A 16,093-nucleotide genomic window follows, 5' to 3' on the forward strand; every position below is an offset into this window, starting at 1 on the left:
TCCCTTCATGAACCAAACATGTTTTGTTCAAGTCCCTGGGTCTGCCACAAAGCTCAGTGGACTTTTCCTATCACTAACCTTCCTTGTTACCAATGTGCATCTTATTTCCACTTCTACTTTCAACTCCCAGCTACCGGCCCATCTCACGCCTCTGCAGCTTTGAACACAGGCTCTGAGCAGATAGATGTCCATGTTGGATGGAGCTGCTTTATTTACCACCCTCTGTTCTGCAGGCCTCAGATGGGTTTTTTTTTTTCCTCTTCCCTTGCAGTCACCTTGGTTATTCAAACAGCTTAAAGAGCTGATAGCAAATTTGGGATCACTAATCTCTGGGAGATACCTGGATGGGTGCTATGTCCTGCATTGATATTTCAGCTAACATTTCCACTTTCTTTGTGTTTATGACCTTGCTACACTGGTGTTCATGGCCATTTCATGCTTTTGCGGTTTGCACGGGGAGCCACCTGCCCATCAGTGGTGTAGGTGGCTGCAGGTGTGGCTGATGGCACAACAGCCTCTGTGAGCAGCAACTGCAAAACCAGCTCTCCAGTTTCTGGAAGTGCCCTGGGTGCAAGTCCTGCCCAAACCCTGCTCTCCATCGGTCACTTTGGCTCCCTTTTCGAAGGCAGCCAAGAAGCAAGTGAAAACATCCCACTGCTGGAGCTGCCCCTGCACATGTGGGTCCTAGGGAGGATCCATATGTCTGTGGGTTGCCTCTGGACCACTCTGGACTCTTACCCACTCGATCCCATTTAGGGATCATCAGTCAAGCCGTCCAGCTCACACAGCACGACAGCAGTAGAGTCCAGTCGCTCCTCCCAGTGCAAACCTGGGTTGTGCAGCCACAGTGGGAGTGGGGTGGCAGTGCCCGGGTGGGAGGGGCGTCCCGCCTTCCCCTGCCTCTGCCGAAGCGCTGCGTCTCGTCTGTACATCAGGAGCAGGAGGGGCTGTCCCTGCAGTGGAAAGGAGCACGGGTGGCTGAGGCTAGAAGGTAAGTGTCCCCATGATGCTGCGAAGCCTTCCCTGCCCCATGCAAGTACCCCATGGCTTGAGACTTCTGAGGTTAGCTGCTGTCAATACTTGCAGGGACAGTATGGGAAGGATGGCAGCAACAGGGATGAGATGGTCAAGGCAGTGTTTTCTGCATTTTATTTCTAGCTTCTCTGCAAAAGAGTAGAGAATTAAATAGCATACGTAGCTTGATGTTTGTGACGTAAGTTAACTCGCACTGTGCAGCTTCCCCCCCCTCCCCCCCAGTTAACAATGAGCAGCTTATGCTAGTGCTTTCTTCATTTAAAAATGAAAAAGTCCAGCTTTCATTACACACTTGGAAAGCAAAGTATTCATTAGGTGTTGCCTTTCTGTTGAAAGTTGAAGCTGTTCATGGGGAATTTGGTGTTTTGTAGAAAAGAAAACAGCTGCCTACAACCCCATTTTTCTACTGAAAACTTTTTTTCTGGAGAGTGCACTATCCACTGTGTCTGGTGGAAGCTGAAAGTGCTTCTTGAGACAGGGAAGCCAGTGCCAGCTGGCTGTAGTGTCATCCCAGTACGCTGGGTTAATAACTTAGCCGAGCAGGGTGGCCCCCACCAGCGCTGGGGTTAAACCAGGGGTTGCAACTACCCCCAGGGTACCTGTGTGTGGTCCCCACTCTGGCAATGTCCAGCTCAAGCCACGGCACCTTGCCATCATCCTTTGTTTCATTGCCCACCACTATCAGGAGGGGTTTGGGTCCACCATCCCCACTACTGCCCTGGGAGCCTTGTAGGGCTGGACTTTGACCCAGAGGCTGCTGCCTCTCCAGCCTTGGGGTTGAGCTGTTTGCACGCCTGCAACAGTCTGTCTGTCCAGCCCAGAACTCCCCAGTGGGGCGGCTTTAGGAGACAGACACAAAAGCATCCCTAAAGCCAAAGTGTGCTACACCCACAGCTCCTCTGCCGGCCTTGGTGGCCATGTTAAAGTCAGCAGCGTCTTCCCTGGGAATGGGGGACAGGACCACAGTCAGCGGTGCAGAGGCTGAATAGTCCCAGTGCATGTTTTGTTTTCTTTTCTAAGAAAGGCAAGGGAAGATCTCCAAAGATAAAATACAAATATTCACGAGCCTGATAAGGAGGGATAATTTAAACACAATGTGTAAATAAAAGCTGCCAGTGATTTGTGGCTTAACTACATACTTTTAAACCGAGTTTCCAGGTCAGCTGCAGGGTTTTGAAAGCAGCCTGGTGACCATGCTATAAAATGGATGGATTTATCTAAAAAAAAAAAAAAGAGAAAATAAATTTTTTAATTCATTTAATCTAACTTGCAAATTAAGAGCCCAGAATGCTGGTGAAGGGAATGAAGGTTTGAGGGTGGCATATAGAGAAAACCCTTATAGAGGGTATGCTGGCAGCTGCTCCCTGAGAGGGTGGTGACCATTTGTGGGGTTCCTCCCAGGTTAAGCCCTATTCACAGCCCAGGTGCCCAGCAGAGACAGCAGGGATGAGAGTGGCGGTGGTGGGCGCAGGGGTCAGCGGGTTGTCCTCCGTCAAGTGCTGCCTGGACGAGGGGCTGGAGCCCACCTGCTTTGAGCAGAGCAAGGATATTGGGGGGCTGTGGCGCTACACGGTGAGTTACAGCACCCATCCCTGCTTCCCATGGGAGCTGCAGCTTTGCAGGCTGGGGAGCAGGCCAAGCTGAGCTCCGGTGGGTGGGGAAGGGGTACAAGAGCTTGCTGGGTGCTGACTTCTCCCAGCTGTGCTCCCCGAGATCAGAGGAAGGGGAGTGGAGGGACGGTTCCCACCCTGGGGTGCAGGCCTGATGCACCCTGGGGTGCCATGCCAGGAGCATGTCGAGACTGGCCGGCCAAGCCTCTACCTATCGGTCATCAGCAACACCTCAAAGGAGATGTCAGCGTTCTCTGACTTTCCCTACCCTGAGGACTTCCCTGTGTTCCTGCCCAACGCCCGGCTCCTGGACTACCTCCGGCGCTATGCCCAGCACTTTGGCCTCTGGAAGCACATCAAGTTTGGGGTGAGTGATGGGTGCCCCAGCACTACCGCCTCCCCATGCTTGCTGGGCACTGGTGGTGAATCTGCTTGGCTTTCACATTTCAGACCACTGTTGTCAGCATCCAGAAACGTACCAACTTTGCCACCACGGGCCAGTGGGATGTGGTTACGGAGGCAGATGGGAAGCAGACATTGCACGTCTTTGATGCTGTTATGGTTTGCAGCGGCAATTTCTCTGAGCCCTCCCTCCCCCTCCACTGTTTTCCCGGTACAGTACATGGCTGCCTGCTTCCAGGGGCTGGGGGGAGAAGAAGGATTAGCAGTTCCTTGGGAAAAATGCTTCCCTCCTTTTCTTCCTTCTGCTTTTCAAACTTCCTGGCATGAACAGCAATATGTCCTCATGCTTCAGCAGTCTTGTTTGTGCAGGCACCGGTCACTTCAGAGCAAACTTCCAAGGTAGGATGGTTTAGCCTTGGAGAAACTGTCCACACAATACGTGAGATGGGACAAGGTCCTTACAGTGAAGCTCCATCATCTTTGACAGAGATGTAATCATCACTGCTGTGATGAATGTCCCCAGTTGGAAGCATAGAGAGGGTTGCCTTGTCATCAGTGTTATCAAGTGCTTCTGAGGTTGCTTGTAGGACAGGAGGTCTGCAGGCTTTTCTGAACCTCTGCATACCCATTATATAGAGGCTGAATCCCAAGACTGCATCAGCACAGCTCTTGCACATAACTGTTTTCCAAGTCCTACCCAGGATGTGTCCCTGCTCACTGTCGTCTAGGCAAGTGTGAGACCTCATTTTTGAGAGAAAACACCAAGTCTGTGTGCATGGGGTGGAGGGCTGGACCTCCCCAGGTCCCTAGTGGCCACCTGTTGCACTTCCTTGCTCTTGCCATCTGGATTGTTTCTATGCCAGTTCTCCCAACAAAACCCACAAATGTTCAAGTCATTGAAAGCGTTGTTTCTTTTTCCCCAAGGCATCGAGAGGTTTCAAGGCCAGTACTTTCACAGCCGGCAGTACAAGCATCCCGACGTGTTTCAGGGGAAGCGTGTCCTCGTGGTCGGCATGGGCAATTCAGGAGTGGACATCGCGGTGGAGGCCAGCCGCGTAGCTGCAAAGGTACCACCACCCAGCCACCCCAAGGGTGCAGGGAGGGAGATGTTGGGGCAAGACTTCAGTTTGCCATCACCACAGGGACAGCAAGCTGGGTTTACCTAGCATGGTGTCCAAACAGTATTTCTGAAACTGTATTTCTTAGTCAAAAACCTACCCTGAAAGCAAGGTGGTTGCTCTCTCCTCTTTCACCTCCATTGCCAGCTGCCAGGAGGTCTTAAAGATGCTGTGGCTGCTTTTTCATTGTGTAGCTGTCTGCACAGTGCCCCTCTAGGGTTACTTTATGAAAGCAAAGCAGCAAATTCATCACCCAGATCATTGATTCTCTGCTCTCTCCCAGGTGACCCTTTGTACCAGCCGAGGTGCCTGGGTGATCAGCCGTGTGTTTGACCACGGCTACCCATGGGACATGGTTATCAACACTCGCTTTATGAGCTTGATCATAAACAGCCTCCCTGGACCCCTTTCACGGGAGTTGATTAACTACAGGGTGAACCAGTGGTTCAAGCATGAAAACTATGGCCTTCAACCAGAGAAGAGGTACTTGGTGGCTCCATCCCATGCAGTGTCACAGGGCTTGTGCTGCAGGCAGGGGGGAGATTTCCAGCAATCAACATCAATCAAGGCAGCAAACAGCACCCAGGCTGGGGTGATCTCCAGCAGGGTGTTTGTAGCCCAGCAGGAGAAGATAAGTGGTAGTCCCTTTAGGGACAAGACAAAGAGGGAGGCTTGAAACATGGATCAGCCCTGAAAAGAGGTGGTTTAAAGAATAATTGAGTGAATGGAGGAAGAGGACAGGAGATGTCCACAAGTCACTCAGGCTGTGGGACAGGGTGACATTGCTGCAAGGGTGAAACATGTCTGTGTTTGGGGAGGGGGGAGGTAGGGCTGTTTGCTCAGAGCAAATGACATGGGAGGTTGTGAGGCCAGAGGGCCCAGGGGGAGGAGGAGCAGAAGCACCCACAGGGCTTGTTGGTGGCTTCCAACGCTCAGAGCCCCTTGGCTCTCCACAGCTGCCTGGTGCGTGAGCCTGTGCTGAATGATGACCTTCCAAGCTACATCCTGACAGGGAGGATCACAATAAAGCCAGGTGTGAAGGAGTTCAAGGACAACTCAGTTGTCTTCCACAATTGCCCTGAGGAGGAGCCCATCGATACCATTGTCTTCTGCACGGGCTACAACATCTCCTTCCCATTCTTAGAAGAAGCAGTCGTCAAGGTGGAAAACAAGCATGCGTCCCTCTACAAATACGTGTTCCCAACCCACCTGCAATGGCCCACTCTGGCCATCCTTGGGCTGATCAAGCCATTAGGAGCCATCATGCCTGTGACCGAGATGCAAGCACGCTGGGTGACCCGTGTCTTCAAAGGTAGGAGAGCAAACGTGAGCTGTCCCACGTACCAAGGCACAGTTCAAACTGGACATGTCTTGTCCCCTCCATGCACCATGAGGGATTTCCGTCCTTGGGGACCCCGAAGCTCACTTCCTAGTAGATGAGGAAGTATTTCTAGGGCTCAGACTTCCCAAATTATTTCACTTCAGCTGACCTACAGCAACATGAGTGCATGATTGGTCCAAGCTAAATGAAAGTTCATGTCATCTACCTTAAATCACTTTTTTTTCCCATTAAGCTGATGCTTTTAAGCTAATGCTTTGTACCCCTCCTGGTGCAAGCTGAGAGCACACACTCTGTTCCTTACTGTGATGTACAGTCCTGTACCTCAGCCTGCAAACCATGGTCTAAACTAGGTTGTTTAAGACAGTATTTTCTCTCTAAAATATTTTAGAAGTCAGACCACAGAGATGGATATGTAAACATGCATGCACAGATAAGAGTTGTTATTAAGATACTGTGGGGGATCCATCCTGGCAGAACCGCTCTTTAAGGGACAGGGCAGTTTGTCCACCATGACTACCAGAGGAGGAGTCCCATTGCCCCACAAGAGGAATTATCTGTAATTATTGTGGTGAGGAAAAAACCTACTGGCATTTGGGTTTGTTTTTTTTTATATTAAAAAAATAATAATAACTTCCCACTGGGCTGGTGGGGAAGGCTGCATAAAGGGTCCTCCACAGAGCCAGGGGAACTCTGGGGCTTCTCTTTAGGATAGTGCTCCCTGGGGCTTGCACAGCCCATCTCACCCCAATCACCTGCCCTGACAGCACAAACCTGTAAAAGCAGGAAAAAGTGCAGGTGAATTTGTTCCACCGTGGAGGGCTGGTCTCCAGCAAATTGCCACTGATGAGGTAAATCTAGCAATGAGGCTTTCCTGCCCTCCCAGGGAAGTGTTTCCCACATTTTGCATTGCTGAATGAGTTCTGAAGTCCCCGCAGGAGTTAAACTCTGCAGGATCCTCTCCTCTTTTACTAGGCTTGTGTTGGTTGCCTCCTCAGTCTGTCATGGAGAAGGAAGTAAACGAGAAGAAGAAAAACCAAGTGCGAAGGTAAGCCAGTCCCCAGAACCCTGAAGTTTTTCTTGGTGGATTGAAAAGCTCCTGGAGTTTGAGGGGCAGCAACACAGTGCACACTCTGTGGTGGCTCCCCACGCATATAGTGGAGATGAGGCAGGGATGCCCACATCCAGCCACCCCCTTATTTGCTTGCACTGAGTTAATGTCACCTTTGCTTTGACGCTGATATTTTGCATATTGATGATGGAAGGAAATTGAGGCTAGTTGAGACTAAAGGTTGTTTGGGAGTTGGGGAAGTGTGCCAGGGTGCCCAGAGACTGAGAGATAAAAAGGCAGAGGAATTAATGGTAATAATGCAAAGTGATTCAGCAGGGGAAAAAAAGCCAACCCGAGGTGTATGTACAAATTTTCTTTTGTCTCACCTTTCAGCATGGGGATCTGAATCACTGTGAACAGGTGTCTCAGCACATCGGCACATAGTTCACAGGCAGGTAAAAACCCAAATCGGAGGCTAAGAGTTATTAGGAAATTAATGAGATGAAACCAGGAAAGTAGCCAATATATTAATCCATGATTCATCTAGATTGCTGTATAAGAACAGGTATAGAGGGGTGAGATACAGAATTGCACAGAACAATTGCTGTATAATAAAAGGCTACGCAGCCAAAGGTGGGACATGAAGTGGTGAATTCTGCAGGAAAGTGAACTGGAAGCAATTCTTCATCACACATTTTTGCAATACTCAGTGGAAATGAATGTGATGGAAACTAAAGGGTGCTGCCTTTCACATGCTGCATGTGACTCCTCTGCAGAGAGCAAAGGGAAACTAGTTAAAAAAAAAAACCAAACCCAAACCAAACCAAAAAACACCTGGTTTGACAAAGTCTTTTAGAAAAGTGAAGAGAGGGGATCCAGATGCAACTTGTGGGTGATGAAGCGAAGGACCAACATGAGAAAGGTGCATACCTAAGCCAGCATCACTTTACATGTGCTGTTTCGTGGGCGGGATTCAGGCCTGGACAGACCCTGGTTCCCACTGCACGTACGCCCAGTTGCATTCAGATGCAATTACAATGCGCATGGATGCAGAGCATCTGACTTCCAGTTCCTCTCAGCCCTACTGACACCAATCCTTCTCCTGCCTTTTTGTTTGTTTGTTTGTTTGTTTGTTTGTTTTTTTCAATTCATCAAGGTTTGGTCTGTCCTTTGATGAAGTCCTCAAAACCGATTGCCTGGTCTACATGGATGATCTTGCCTCCTTCATTGGTGCCAAACCTAGCGTGCTGGGACTGCTCTGCAGAGACCCCCGGCTGGCCCTCAGCATTTTCTTCGGCCCCTGCACCCCCTACCAGTACCGGTTGCAGGGCCCTGGCTGCTGGGAGGGGGCACGCCAGGCCATCCTCAACCAGTGGGACCGGACCCTGAAGCCCACAAGAACACGAGTTCCTGCTGACTCCTCCAGCCCTAGTCCTTCCCTCCTGACTGTGGTGGGGGTTCTCCTGCTCCTGGCTGCACTGGTTTTTGGTTTCTGGTAGATTTTAGAGCCTGTGTAGGGTTTTTCTGTCCTTGGGGATGTTATCTCAGGTCAGACAGTTCCACAGAGTGCTGCAGGAAATCAGGAAAGGGATTTCAGCAGATCTCCACAAATTTAAAACTCTAACCAGCATCACAAATCTCTCTCTGCTCCAGCTCACCCCCAAGCACAACTTTGCAGAGCTGATTAGCTAGGGATGGCAGCCTCCTCCCAGCATTTATCACCCCACTGCTGCTCTCCTGCTGCTGTGAGCAGAGCACAGCTGTGCGGCATGGCCATGCCTGGACCATGCTGGCCAGGATGCAGCAAGGACAAGACTAGCAAAAATGGCTTTGGGTGTCACAGATGGAAAGGAGCACAGGTGCCCAGCCCTGGCCCAAGTCACCTGGGAATTGGGGTCTTTAGTCCAGAAGGGGTTATCTGGGCTGGGTATGCAAGTCAGGCTGTCCCTTCGTCTAACCTTAAACCTTACAACTCAAAACTCCCAGTTTGGGTTGCACTGGTGCATCTTTCCAGCAAAAGGGCCCTGACTGTAGTGGTTTGTCACCCCTGAGACCAGGGCCGGTACCCTGCAAGGCTGGGCGCTCCCAGCTCCACTTCTTTGTACTCCCCACCACCAGACAATCCAGGGGCTTTGTTTTGTGCACAGAAGGACTTTCAATCAATAAAATTTCATCAGCTGTGGCAGGAGTGTGCTGCAGGCTGCTGCCTTGTCATCTCCCTGTGTGCACAGGAAGAGCTGGGCAGGGGGTTCATGCCTGGGCTGGGGCTGTGCCAGCAGGTGCTGCAGGCAACCCACAAGCCTGGGGCTGCATTGAAAAATTAGGCCGCATTGAGCGGTGTGTCCCCCATCCATGCCATCTGCTGGTGTGCAGGCAAAAGGAGCGTGTTTTGCTGATTTCCTGGGGATGCCAAGTGAGTGCCAGCCCAGCACAGGCAGCACACAGCGGGGACAGATCAGGACAACCCCAAGCTGCTGCAGGGGCTGGGGCAGCAATGAGCTGCAGTGTGGGAGTACTTGCAAGCACCACTCCCCTGAGATTATGGTCTGGATTTCCATCTGACGCCACCACAGGGAGGTTGAGAGCTTTCTGCCAGTGCATTTAAGCACAGCAGAATGAGGGAGTGTGGGTGTAAAGGTCGGTGGTGCAAGAGCCGCAGTGAGCTGCCTGGACTTCAGCCTTTAAATCTGCGGTTAGAGAAACCCAAAGCAAAGTTCAGCCGAAGCCAGAGCAGCGAAGGCACAGCACTGCCCCACAAGGTTTGCTCCTCACTTCTCTCTGGCTGGGTTTTGCAGACTTTAAAAGTGGGCAGCCAGCTCTCCGGGGCTTTGGCGTTCACTGCCAGCATCACCTCGCTGCTGGTGGGGGGAGAGGGGGTGTCACAGGGACCTTCTGGAGCAAAGCTGTCTGTAGGCAGCACTGGAAATAAAGGGTGACTTTAGCACCCTGGGAATGCCGCTACCCTTTCCCAAAGCCAAGGGAGGGTCCGGAAATGGGGGGCAGGCAAGCATTGGTATGCCCTGCCCTGTTCCTGCAGATCAAGGAGTGACTCAGGCTGGGTTTTTGGATGCAGAGGGTTTTTTTTTTTACCTCCCTCGTTTTTCCCTGGCTTTTTGCAGTTTCTTCTAGTTCCTGTTTATGTTAACTTACTTTTTGACACAAAGCGGGTAGAAAAAAAATTATAAATGACTCTTTCTTCAGATTCTGTGTTAGGAGTGTTTGTTATATAATCAAAGTTCATGTGGGTTCATATTTTTCCTAGTTTCTTTGCTTTCCAGTCAACCATAGGGCAGCTCAGTTTATACACGCTGAGCTTTGAGTTCCTCTCATTTATACCCTGCGTTTCCTGGGTTTCTTACCTTTTGTATATTCTGTAATCCCAGATGCACTTTCACAGTGCTGTCTAACTTCTGAATTGCTGTGCCATGCCCCTGCTCAGTCAGGCATCACTTTTTTAAAAAAAAGCTTGTTCTTTTCAAGAGAATGCCCTTTTATGGAAAATTAAAAAGGAAAGCGTGAAAATGAGCCAGCTTAGCCGAAATTGTTTCTTGAAAAGATTTCAGGAGGATCACTTTGTGCAGGCAGAAGCAGATAGCTGCAAGCCCCTTTCCCTTCTTTGCATGCCCTGGTTTGGGTCAGGAAAGAGAATAAATAGAAGCAGCAGCACAACAAGGTTTAAAAGTGCCTCCTTTTCCCCCGCCTGCAGGAGGGGAATCTCTGGGCCCTTAGTGTGGGCTTAGCACAGCCAGAAGGGTAAATGAGCAGCATCCATCCATAACGCTTGACTTAGGAGCTGGTGATGTCTTTCTCCAAGGACAGTTTTCCTCTGTGGACACCTCCAGTTAGAGAAGACCAGGAGCGTTTTGCTGGTGATAGGAAGAAAGGCCTGCCTTTCTGCTAATCCCTGGGCTATTTTATTTCCAGTTTCTCACGCACCAGCCCATTGCCTGCTGCGGGACATCATGGTGCAGCGTGTGGCTGTTATCGGGGCCGGGGTCAGCGGGTTGGCCTCCGTCAAGTGCTGCCTGGATGAGGGGCTGGAGCCCACCTGCTTCGAGAGGAGCGAGGACATCGGGGGGGTCTGGCGCTACACGGTCAGTGGGCTCTGCCTGCGTGGGAAGGATTGTGACTGGGTTTGTCCCCTCCCTCAGATGCCCTTTGCCTGCAGCAAAGACAAAAGGCTTGCCATGACCTCCCGGACAATCCCTGTCCCAGGCATGGGGCTCCCCCTGACCCCAAGGTAGAGAAGGAGATGAAGGGAGCAGAAGCCATGATTACCAGATGTTAGTCCTGATTTATCCTTTGTACCCAAATACAAGGAGGAAAAATACTCAAATACTTTGGGGGGACAAAGTCCTTCCCTGCACACCTGCAAACGGTACCACTGGCTTCACACAGGACTCCACAGATGGCAGGAGGGTCTGTGTGTACCGCTCGGTCATCACCAACACCTCCAAGGAGATGTCCTGCTTCAGTGACTTCCCCTGCCCGGACGATTTCCCCAGTTTCCTACCCCACAGCCTCCTCCTGGAGTACTTTCGGATGTACGCCCAGCACTTCAACCTTCTGCAGCACATACGCTTCAAGGTGAGCTGGGAGCCCTAATGCCACGGGGAGAAGAGCCATGAGTGGCTACAGATAGCAAGGCATTGTCCAGGTGGATAAGGACAATGCCGGGTGTGATCCCACTAAGACCATGTGCCTTTTGCATCCCAAACGCAGCCTTTTTGGCTCCGTGTTTTAAATTAGGCTGCTCAAACATGGGCTGCCTGGTGCATCCCCCGCTCAATGCCATCACTAGGGGAAAAGTGCAGGGTGGGATTTAACAGCTTCAGTGGTGACATACAGATCCCCAGGGACCCAGCCTGCCCCTGGCAGCCCCAGTGCTTTGCAGGCAGGTCCTCTCTGAAATGTGGTGCAGTCCCTGACTGCTGTTTTGTTGGACTTTGGTGCAAGACAACAGCTCTCAGTGTGAGGAAGCGCCCGGATTTCGCCACCTCAGGCCAGTGGGAGGTGGTCACTGAAACTGATGGCATCCAGGAGTCGCATGTCTTTGATGCTGTCATGGTTTGCACTGGCCATTACCAGGAGCCCTACTTGCCATTGGCTTGTTTCCCAGGTAAGCCCTGCCTCAGCAGTGGGGTGGGTTGCGGCTACCCCCAGGGTTTCACTCAGCACCCATGGGTCCCTTGGCAGCATTTCCCTCTGTGACCCTGCCTGCTCTACAAAGCCCCCACGCTGGGGCAGGCGGGACCCTCACTCCATGGGAATAGCAGGGAACATTCCCAGGAATGGGAAAAACACCTCGTAAAGATGCAGCCAGGCTCTTGCATGAGAATTTCCAAAGCAAGACCGAGCTGAGGAGGTACAGGAGGGTGGCATTGCCCAGGGAGCCAAGATCTCCACGGGCCTCTCAGCTTCAGGCAAAGGTGGGATTTGGAGGGTGGAGGACTGCAGAGGGTCCATGCACAAGGCTGGGGCAAGCAAATGTATCTGGTAGTAGGAGATGCTCCCTGCTCTCTGCCTAGGTATCGACACTTGCTTTAAAGGCCAGTACCTCCACAGCCAGGCATACAGAAACATGGAGGCTTTCCAGGGAAAGCGGGTCCTTGTGGTTGGCATTGGCAACACCGGCGGCGACCTCTCAGTGGAGCTGAGCCGCGTGGCTGCAAAGGTACAACTCCATGGCAGTGCCAAGCCCAGCCAGCAGCCATGAGAGCTGGTGGCTCAGGGTATGCACAGGGAACTTTGCCCACTGGGTTTTGCAATAAATAGCACTTAAATTGAGGGCGACTGAAGAAGCTCCACAGTTCCTGGACAGTTTGAGCCACCTGAGGAGTGGCCATTCAGCAGCTGTGGGAACTTTGCAGAAGCCATCATGAGCTATTCGGTTCATCCAGACCCCTTCTCCTTCCCTCAGAATAACCCTCTTGGCTCCCAAGTGCAGGAGATGGAATTTCCTTTCAGGGCAAAACTGGCAGTGAGATGTCTGAGCAGGGGGCTGAGACCTGCCTTCTCCTCTAGGTGTTCCTCAGTGCCAAGAGCAGCACATGGGTCTTCAGCCGGGTCTCGGATCATGGCTTCCCCTTCGACATGGTCAACACCACACGCTTAAACCACTTTCTTGGCTGGCTTCTCCCATCAGCCCTTATGAAGAAGATCATGTTTCGGAAGTTCAATTCATGGTTTAACCACAAGAACTATGGCTTGGCTTCCACCAAAAGGTGATTTTTCTGACTATTTTGTTGGTTGGTAAGGGCGTTTTAATGGCATGAAATGCTCAATGTTTCATTTCAGGGGATATTTGTGGAATAGCAAACTGTTGGAGGGGAACTCTGGCCACAAAAGCCCTTCAGCCTCCTTCTAGATGCTAACATTGCTGTTCTCTTTTCTGCCTGCAAGCTCCAACTTTAGGGTAATTATCAATGAAGAGCTGCCGTTTTGCCTCCTCTCTGGGACAGTTGTGTTGAAGCCAAATGTGAAGGAGTTCACCGAAAGTTCTGCTGTTTTTGAAGATGGGACAACTGAAGAAAACATTGACGTGGTGCTCTTTGCCACAGGCTACAGCTTCTCGTTTCCCTTTCTTGAAGAGTCAGTTCGCAGCCTCTTCGATGATAACCGTTCCCTCTATAAACGCATCTTCCCTCCCCAGCTGGAAAAGCCAACACTGGCCATCATTGGCTTAGTCCAGCTGACTGGCTCTGTGATGGTGGGAGCAGAAATGCAGGCTCGCTGGGTGACAGGGATCTTTGCAGGTGGGAGACGGGGTGCTGGGATGGGGGATCTGCTGGGGTGGGAGGTTTGGGGCAACCTGAGCTGTTGTGCACAAAGCCTAGGGCATATTTCAGCTCCTGCTGCAGCGCCCATGGTGGCCACGGGCATCAGTAGCACCATGGCCTCTGACCCCCCACAAGTGCATTCCCATATTCCTGCTGCTCCACACACACTGCCATAACCAGCAAGCATGAATGCTCTTGGTAAAGGGCTGGGAGCATGGGAAGGGAGCGAACTTTTCAGCTTAAGGTGGTGCTGGAGGTCTCTGGTTCCTCTGTTCTTCTCAGGCTGGAACAAGCTCCCTCCTGCCAGCAGGATGATGGCTGATGTTTTGAAGAAGAAGCCACCAGCCAAAAGGTACATGATGCTTCCACGCTGGGGTTGTAAAAAGCGCGGTGTGCCTGCCAGGATAACCTCAGGGAAAGGATGCCCCCTACAGCAGTCATGTGAAGGACCCTCCCAGGACACCCAGCTCTTATTGGATGTGTTTATTCCCTCACCACCCATAGCGAGGTAGGGAAATGTTGTGGTGGATGCCGCATTCCAGGCCGTCCTTCACAGATGATGGACCAAGACACCAAGCTGTTCTCTGGAGCAGCTTACAGCATGACCTAGGATCTGCAGGTCCCTCCGCCAGGTCTCCAAGACATGCCTCCATTCCCAGCATGTCAAGATGGAGGTTTGGTTTCCTCCAGACTAAGGGTGCCATCTCGTGGCTTCTCCTTCCCAAATCCAGGCAGCGCAGAGCACTGGGGTCAGGGCCAAGCCCCATCCAGAAAGCCCACTGAAGCCAGCCAATGTGGATGAGGGAATGTTTGGTGGCAGTTTTTGACAGGTCAAGATGAGTATTAGACAAGGCTGGAACTCGCTTGTCGTGTACGTGCGCGCTAACGTCCTGCCTTGTTGGCACTGGGATTTTACAGGAGGTCGAGATGTGTCCTCAAGGCTGTGGGAAGGGTGATGGTAGACGTGCTTCCTTGCAGCAGCTTTCAGGAGCAAGGAGGGGACCTTGGGCCAGGCAGGGTGCAGGCTGGGTTAGGTCTGCCAGCAAGGCAGACCTGGCACATAGGACACTAATGAAAATCCGGGTCAAAACAGATCCATGGGGATTGTCACCAGGAATCCCAGCGATTGCAGATACGATGCTGTTACACAGAAATACAGGAGTCTAAGATGCAACAGAGATAAACTCAAGGATGTCCCAAATTTGCTAAAGGCGACTGAGCACAAGTCCTCCTTCCTGCAAGGCAGATGAGGCCCCAAGCAGAAAAATTCTGGAGATCCCTCCCAGCATGGGAAGCTTTCTGTATATCCCAGTTCCCTTGGCAGTCTATCTGTAAATGTCTACTCCTCTACCTCTCAAAATCGGCCAAATCCACACCTGTGAACCTCAGAGAAGAATGTAGCATGGGTATTTGTGGCATTTCAACAATGGCAGTATTATGCTAGAACCATTTTTGAGGCCACAACTAGGTTGCAGAGACAAAACAAGCTTCTGCCTATTCCCTGCCCCAGGTAACTGATGGGGACCAACCCCACAGAGGCTCTTTCGGTGCTTTTAGGTTTATCTGGGGCTGAGGGAGCTCAGACCTGGAGTCCTGGGCTTGGCCCATGTCTGAGCCCAGAGCTTTGTTTTCCAGTGGGAATGAAGATGGGATGATGCTATTTGATTTTGTTTCTTTTATGTCCAATTGAAGGAATCCATCTGAGAGGGAGAACCTGAAGATAAGTTTTATCAGCTACACTGATGAAATTGCTTCATGTGCTGGCGTGAAGCCCAGTGTGCTGAGGCTGCTCCTGACAGACCCCTGGCTGGCCCTTGCTGTCTTCTTTGGCCCCTGCACACCCTACCAGTACCGACTGGTGGGACGGGGGAAGTGGAGCGGGGCCAGAGATGCCATCCTGACTCAGTGGCAGCGGACGCTGAAGCCCTTGAGAACTCGGGTGGTGGATGACTCCTCTGACAGCTCCGATGGCTGGTGCTGGATGTGCCTCTTGGCCCTGCCAGTGACTCTCATGGCAGGTTTCCTCCTTTCTAAATACCCCCACCCAGTCTGGAGTCCCTGGGCAGGTCCCCAGCTGTAGAAGAAACCTGGTGAAACCCAGTCCCAGGCAAGCTGAGGACAGTGTGAGGCTGTGCCGCTGCCAGGTGCTGTCAACAGGGCTGGAGCTGGCCCAGTGCCGGCAGGAGCCCTGGCACTGGCTGGTGTCCAGCCTCCTCCTGCTGATGTTTCACACCCACCAAGGGCCTTGCAGAGTGTTTACCCCAAACCTGCGGTAATCCATGCCTGTGTTGCACTAGCAGCAGGCTGGATCACCAGAGGGCTTTTGGGATAGTGCCATTTTGGGATGGACTGGTGTGCACTGGGCCAGCCTTCCTCCCCTCCTGCTCTGCCAGATCTTCTTCCATAAAATTTCAGTGAGACCCACAGCACCTTGAGATTTTCTGAAACACTAACTGTAGAGATCTTCATATTTGTCTGCTAACTTTTGAGACATGAAGTAGGGAGCCACAAATAAACCTTACAGATTTGGTCTTCTCTGATGCTTTTATTAATGGTTTATTATCAGTATGGGGGGTCAGCTGGACCCAGTACCCCAAATCATGGCAGAGGGGAGACCCCATCCCAAGAAATAATATATACAGTGACAAACTCAGGTGGGCGAGCGTCCCCACCATTGCCAGAGCAGCTTCAGGCTTGCAGGGAACCCTGAAGCCCATGGGGATACTGCAGAACCTCCCCATGCACCAGCAGGTGCCTTC

At 51.7% G+C, this 16,093-nt stretch overlaps 2 protein-coding genes across 9 annotated transcripts; both read left to right on the forward strand.

Moving 5' to 3' along the window:
• Nucleotides 1–884: 884 nt before the first annotated feature.
• Nucleotides 885–8,738, forward strand: FMO1 (flavin containing dimethylaniline monoxygenase 1). Of its 7 annotated transcripts, XM_064454611.1 has the most exons (10): nt 885–991; nt 2,437–2,607; nt 2,824–3,012; nt 3,096–3,258; nt 3,972–4,114; nt 4,449–4,648; nt 5,122–5,198; nt 5,310–5,477; nt 6,480–6,552; nt 7,712–8,738. In XM_064454611.1, the coding sequence occupies exons 2-10, from the start codon at nt 2,482–2,484 to the stop codon at nt 8,052–8,054; spliced, it is 1,482 nt and encodes a 493-aa protein (XP_064310681.1). In that variant the 5' UTR covers nt 885–991; nt 2,437–2,481; the 3' UTR covers nt 8,055–8,738. The 7 variants fall into 7 exon arrangements, with proteins under 7 accessions (XP_064310681.1, XP_064310679.1, XP_064310685.1 ...); XM_064454609.1 differs by having other exon boundaries at nt 5,122–5,477; XM_064454615.1 differs by lacking the exon at nt 5,122–5,198 and having other exon boundaries at nt 7,712–7,863.
• On the forward strand, nt 6,480–15,874 carry LOC104047448 (dimethylaniline monooxygenase [N-oxide-forming] 4). 2 transcript variants are annotated; one of them, XM_064454608.1, is made up of 9 exons: nt 6,480–6,552; nt 10,480–10,649; nt 10,954–11,142; nt 11,512–11,674; nt 12,084–12,229; nt 12,580–12,779; nt 12,958–13,310; nt 13,617–13,686; nt 15,027–15,874. In XM_064454608.1, exons 2-9 carry the CDS (start codon nt 10,518–10,520, stop codon nt 15,412–15,414), a joined length of 1,641 nt encoding a protein of 546 aa, XP_064310678.1. In that variant the 5' UTR covers nt 6,480–6,552; nt 10,480–10,517; the 3' UTR covers nt 15,415–15,874. The 2 variants fall into 2 exon arrangements, with proteins under 2 accessions (XP_064310678.1, XP_064310677.1); XM_064454607.1 differs by lacking the exon at nt 6,480–6,552 and adding an exon at nt 8,835–9,314.
• The last annotated feature ends 219 nt before the right edge of the window (nt 15,875–16,093 follow it).

This window comes from Phalacrocorax carbo, chromosome 6 (assembly GCF_963921805.1).
Source record: "Phalacrocorax carbo chromosome 6, bPhaCar2.1, whole genome shotgun sequence".
Taxonomy (NCBI): Eukaryota; Metazoa; Chordata; class Aves; order Suliformes; family Phalacrocoracidae; genus Phalacrocorax; species Phalacrocorax carbo.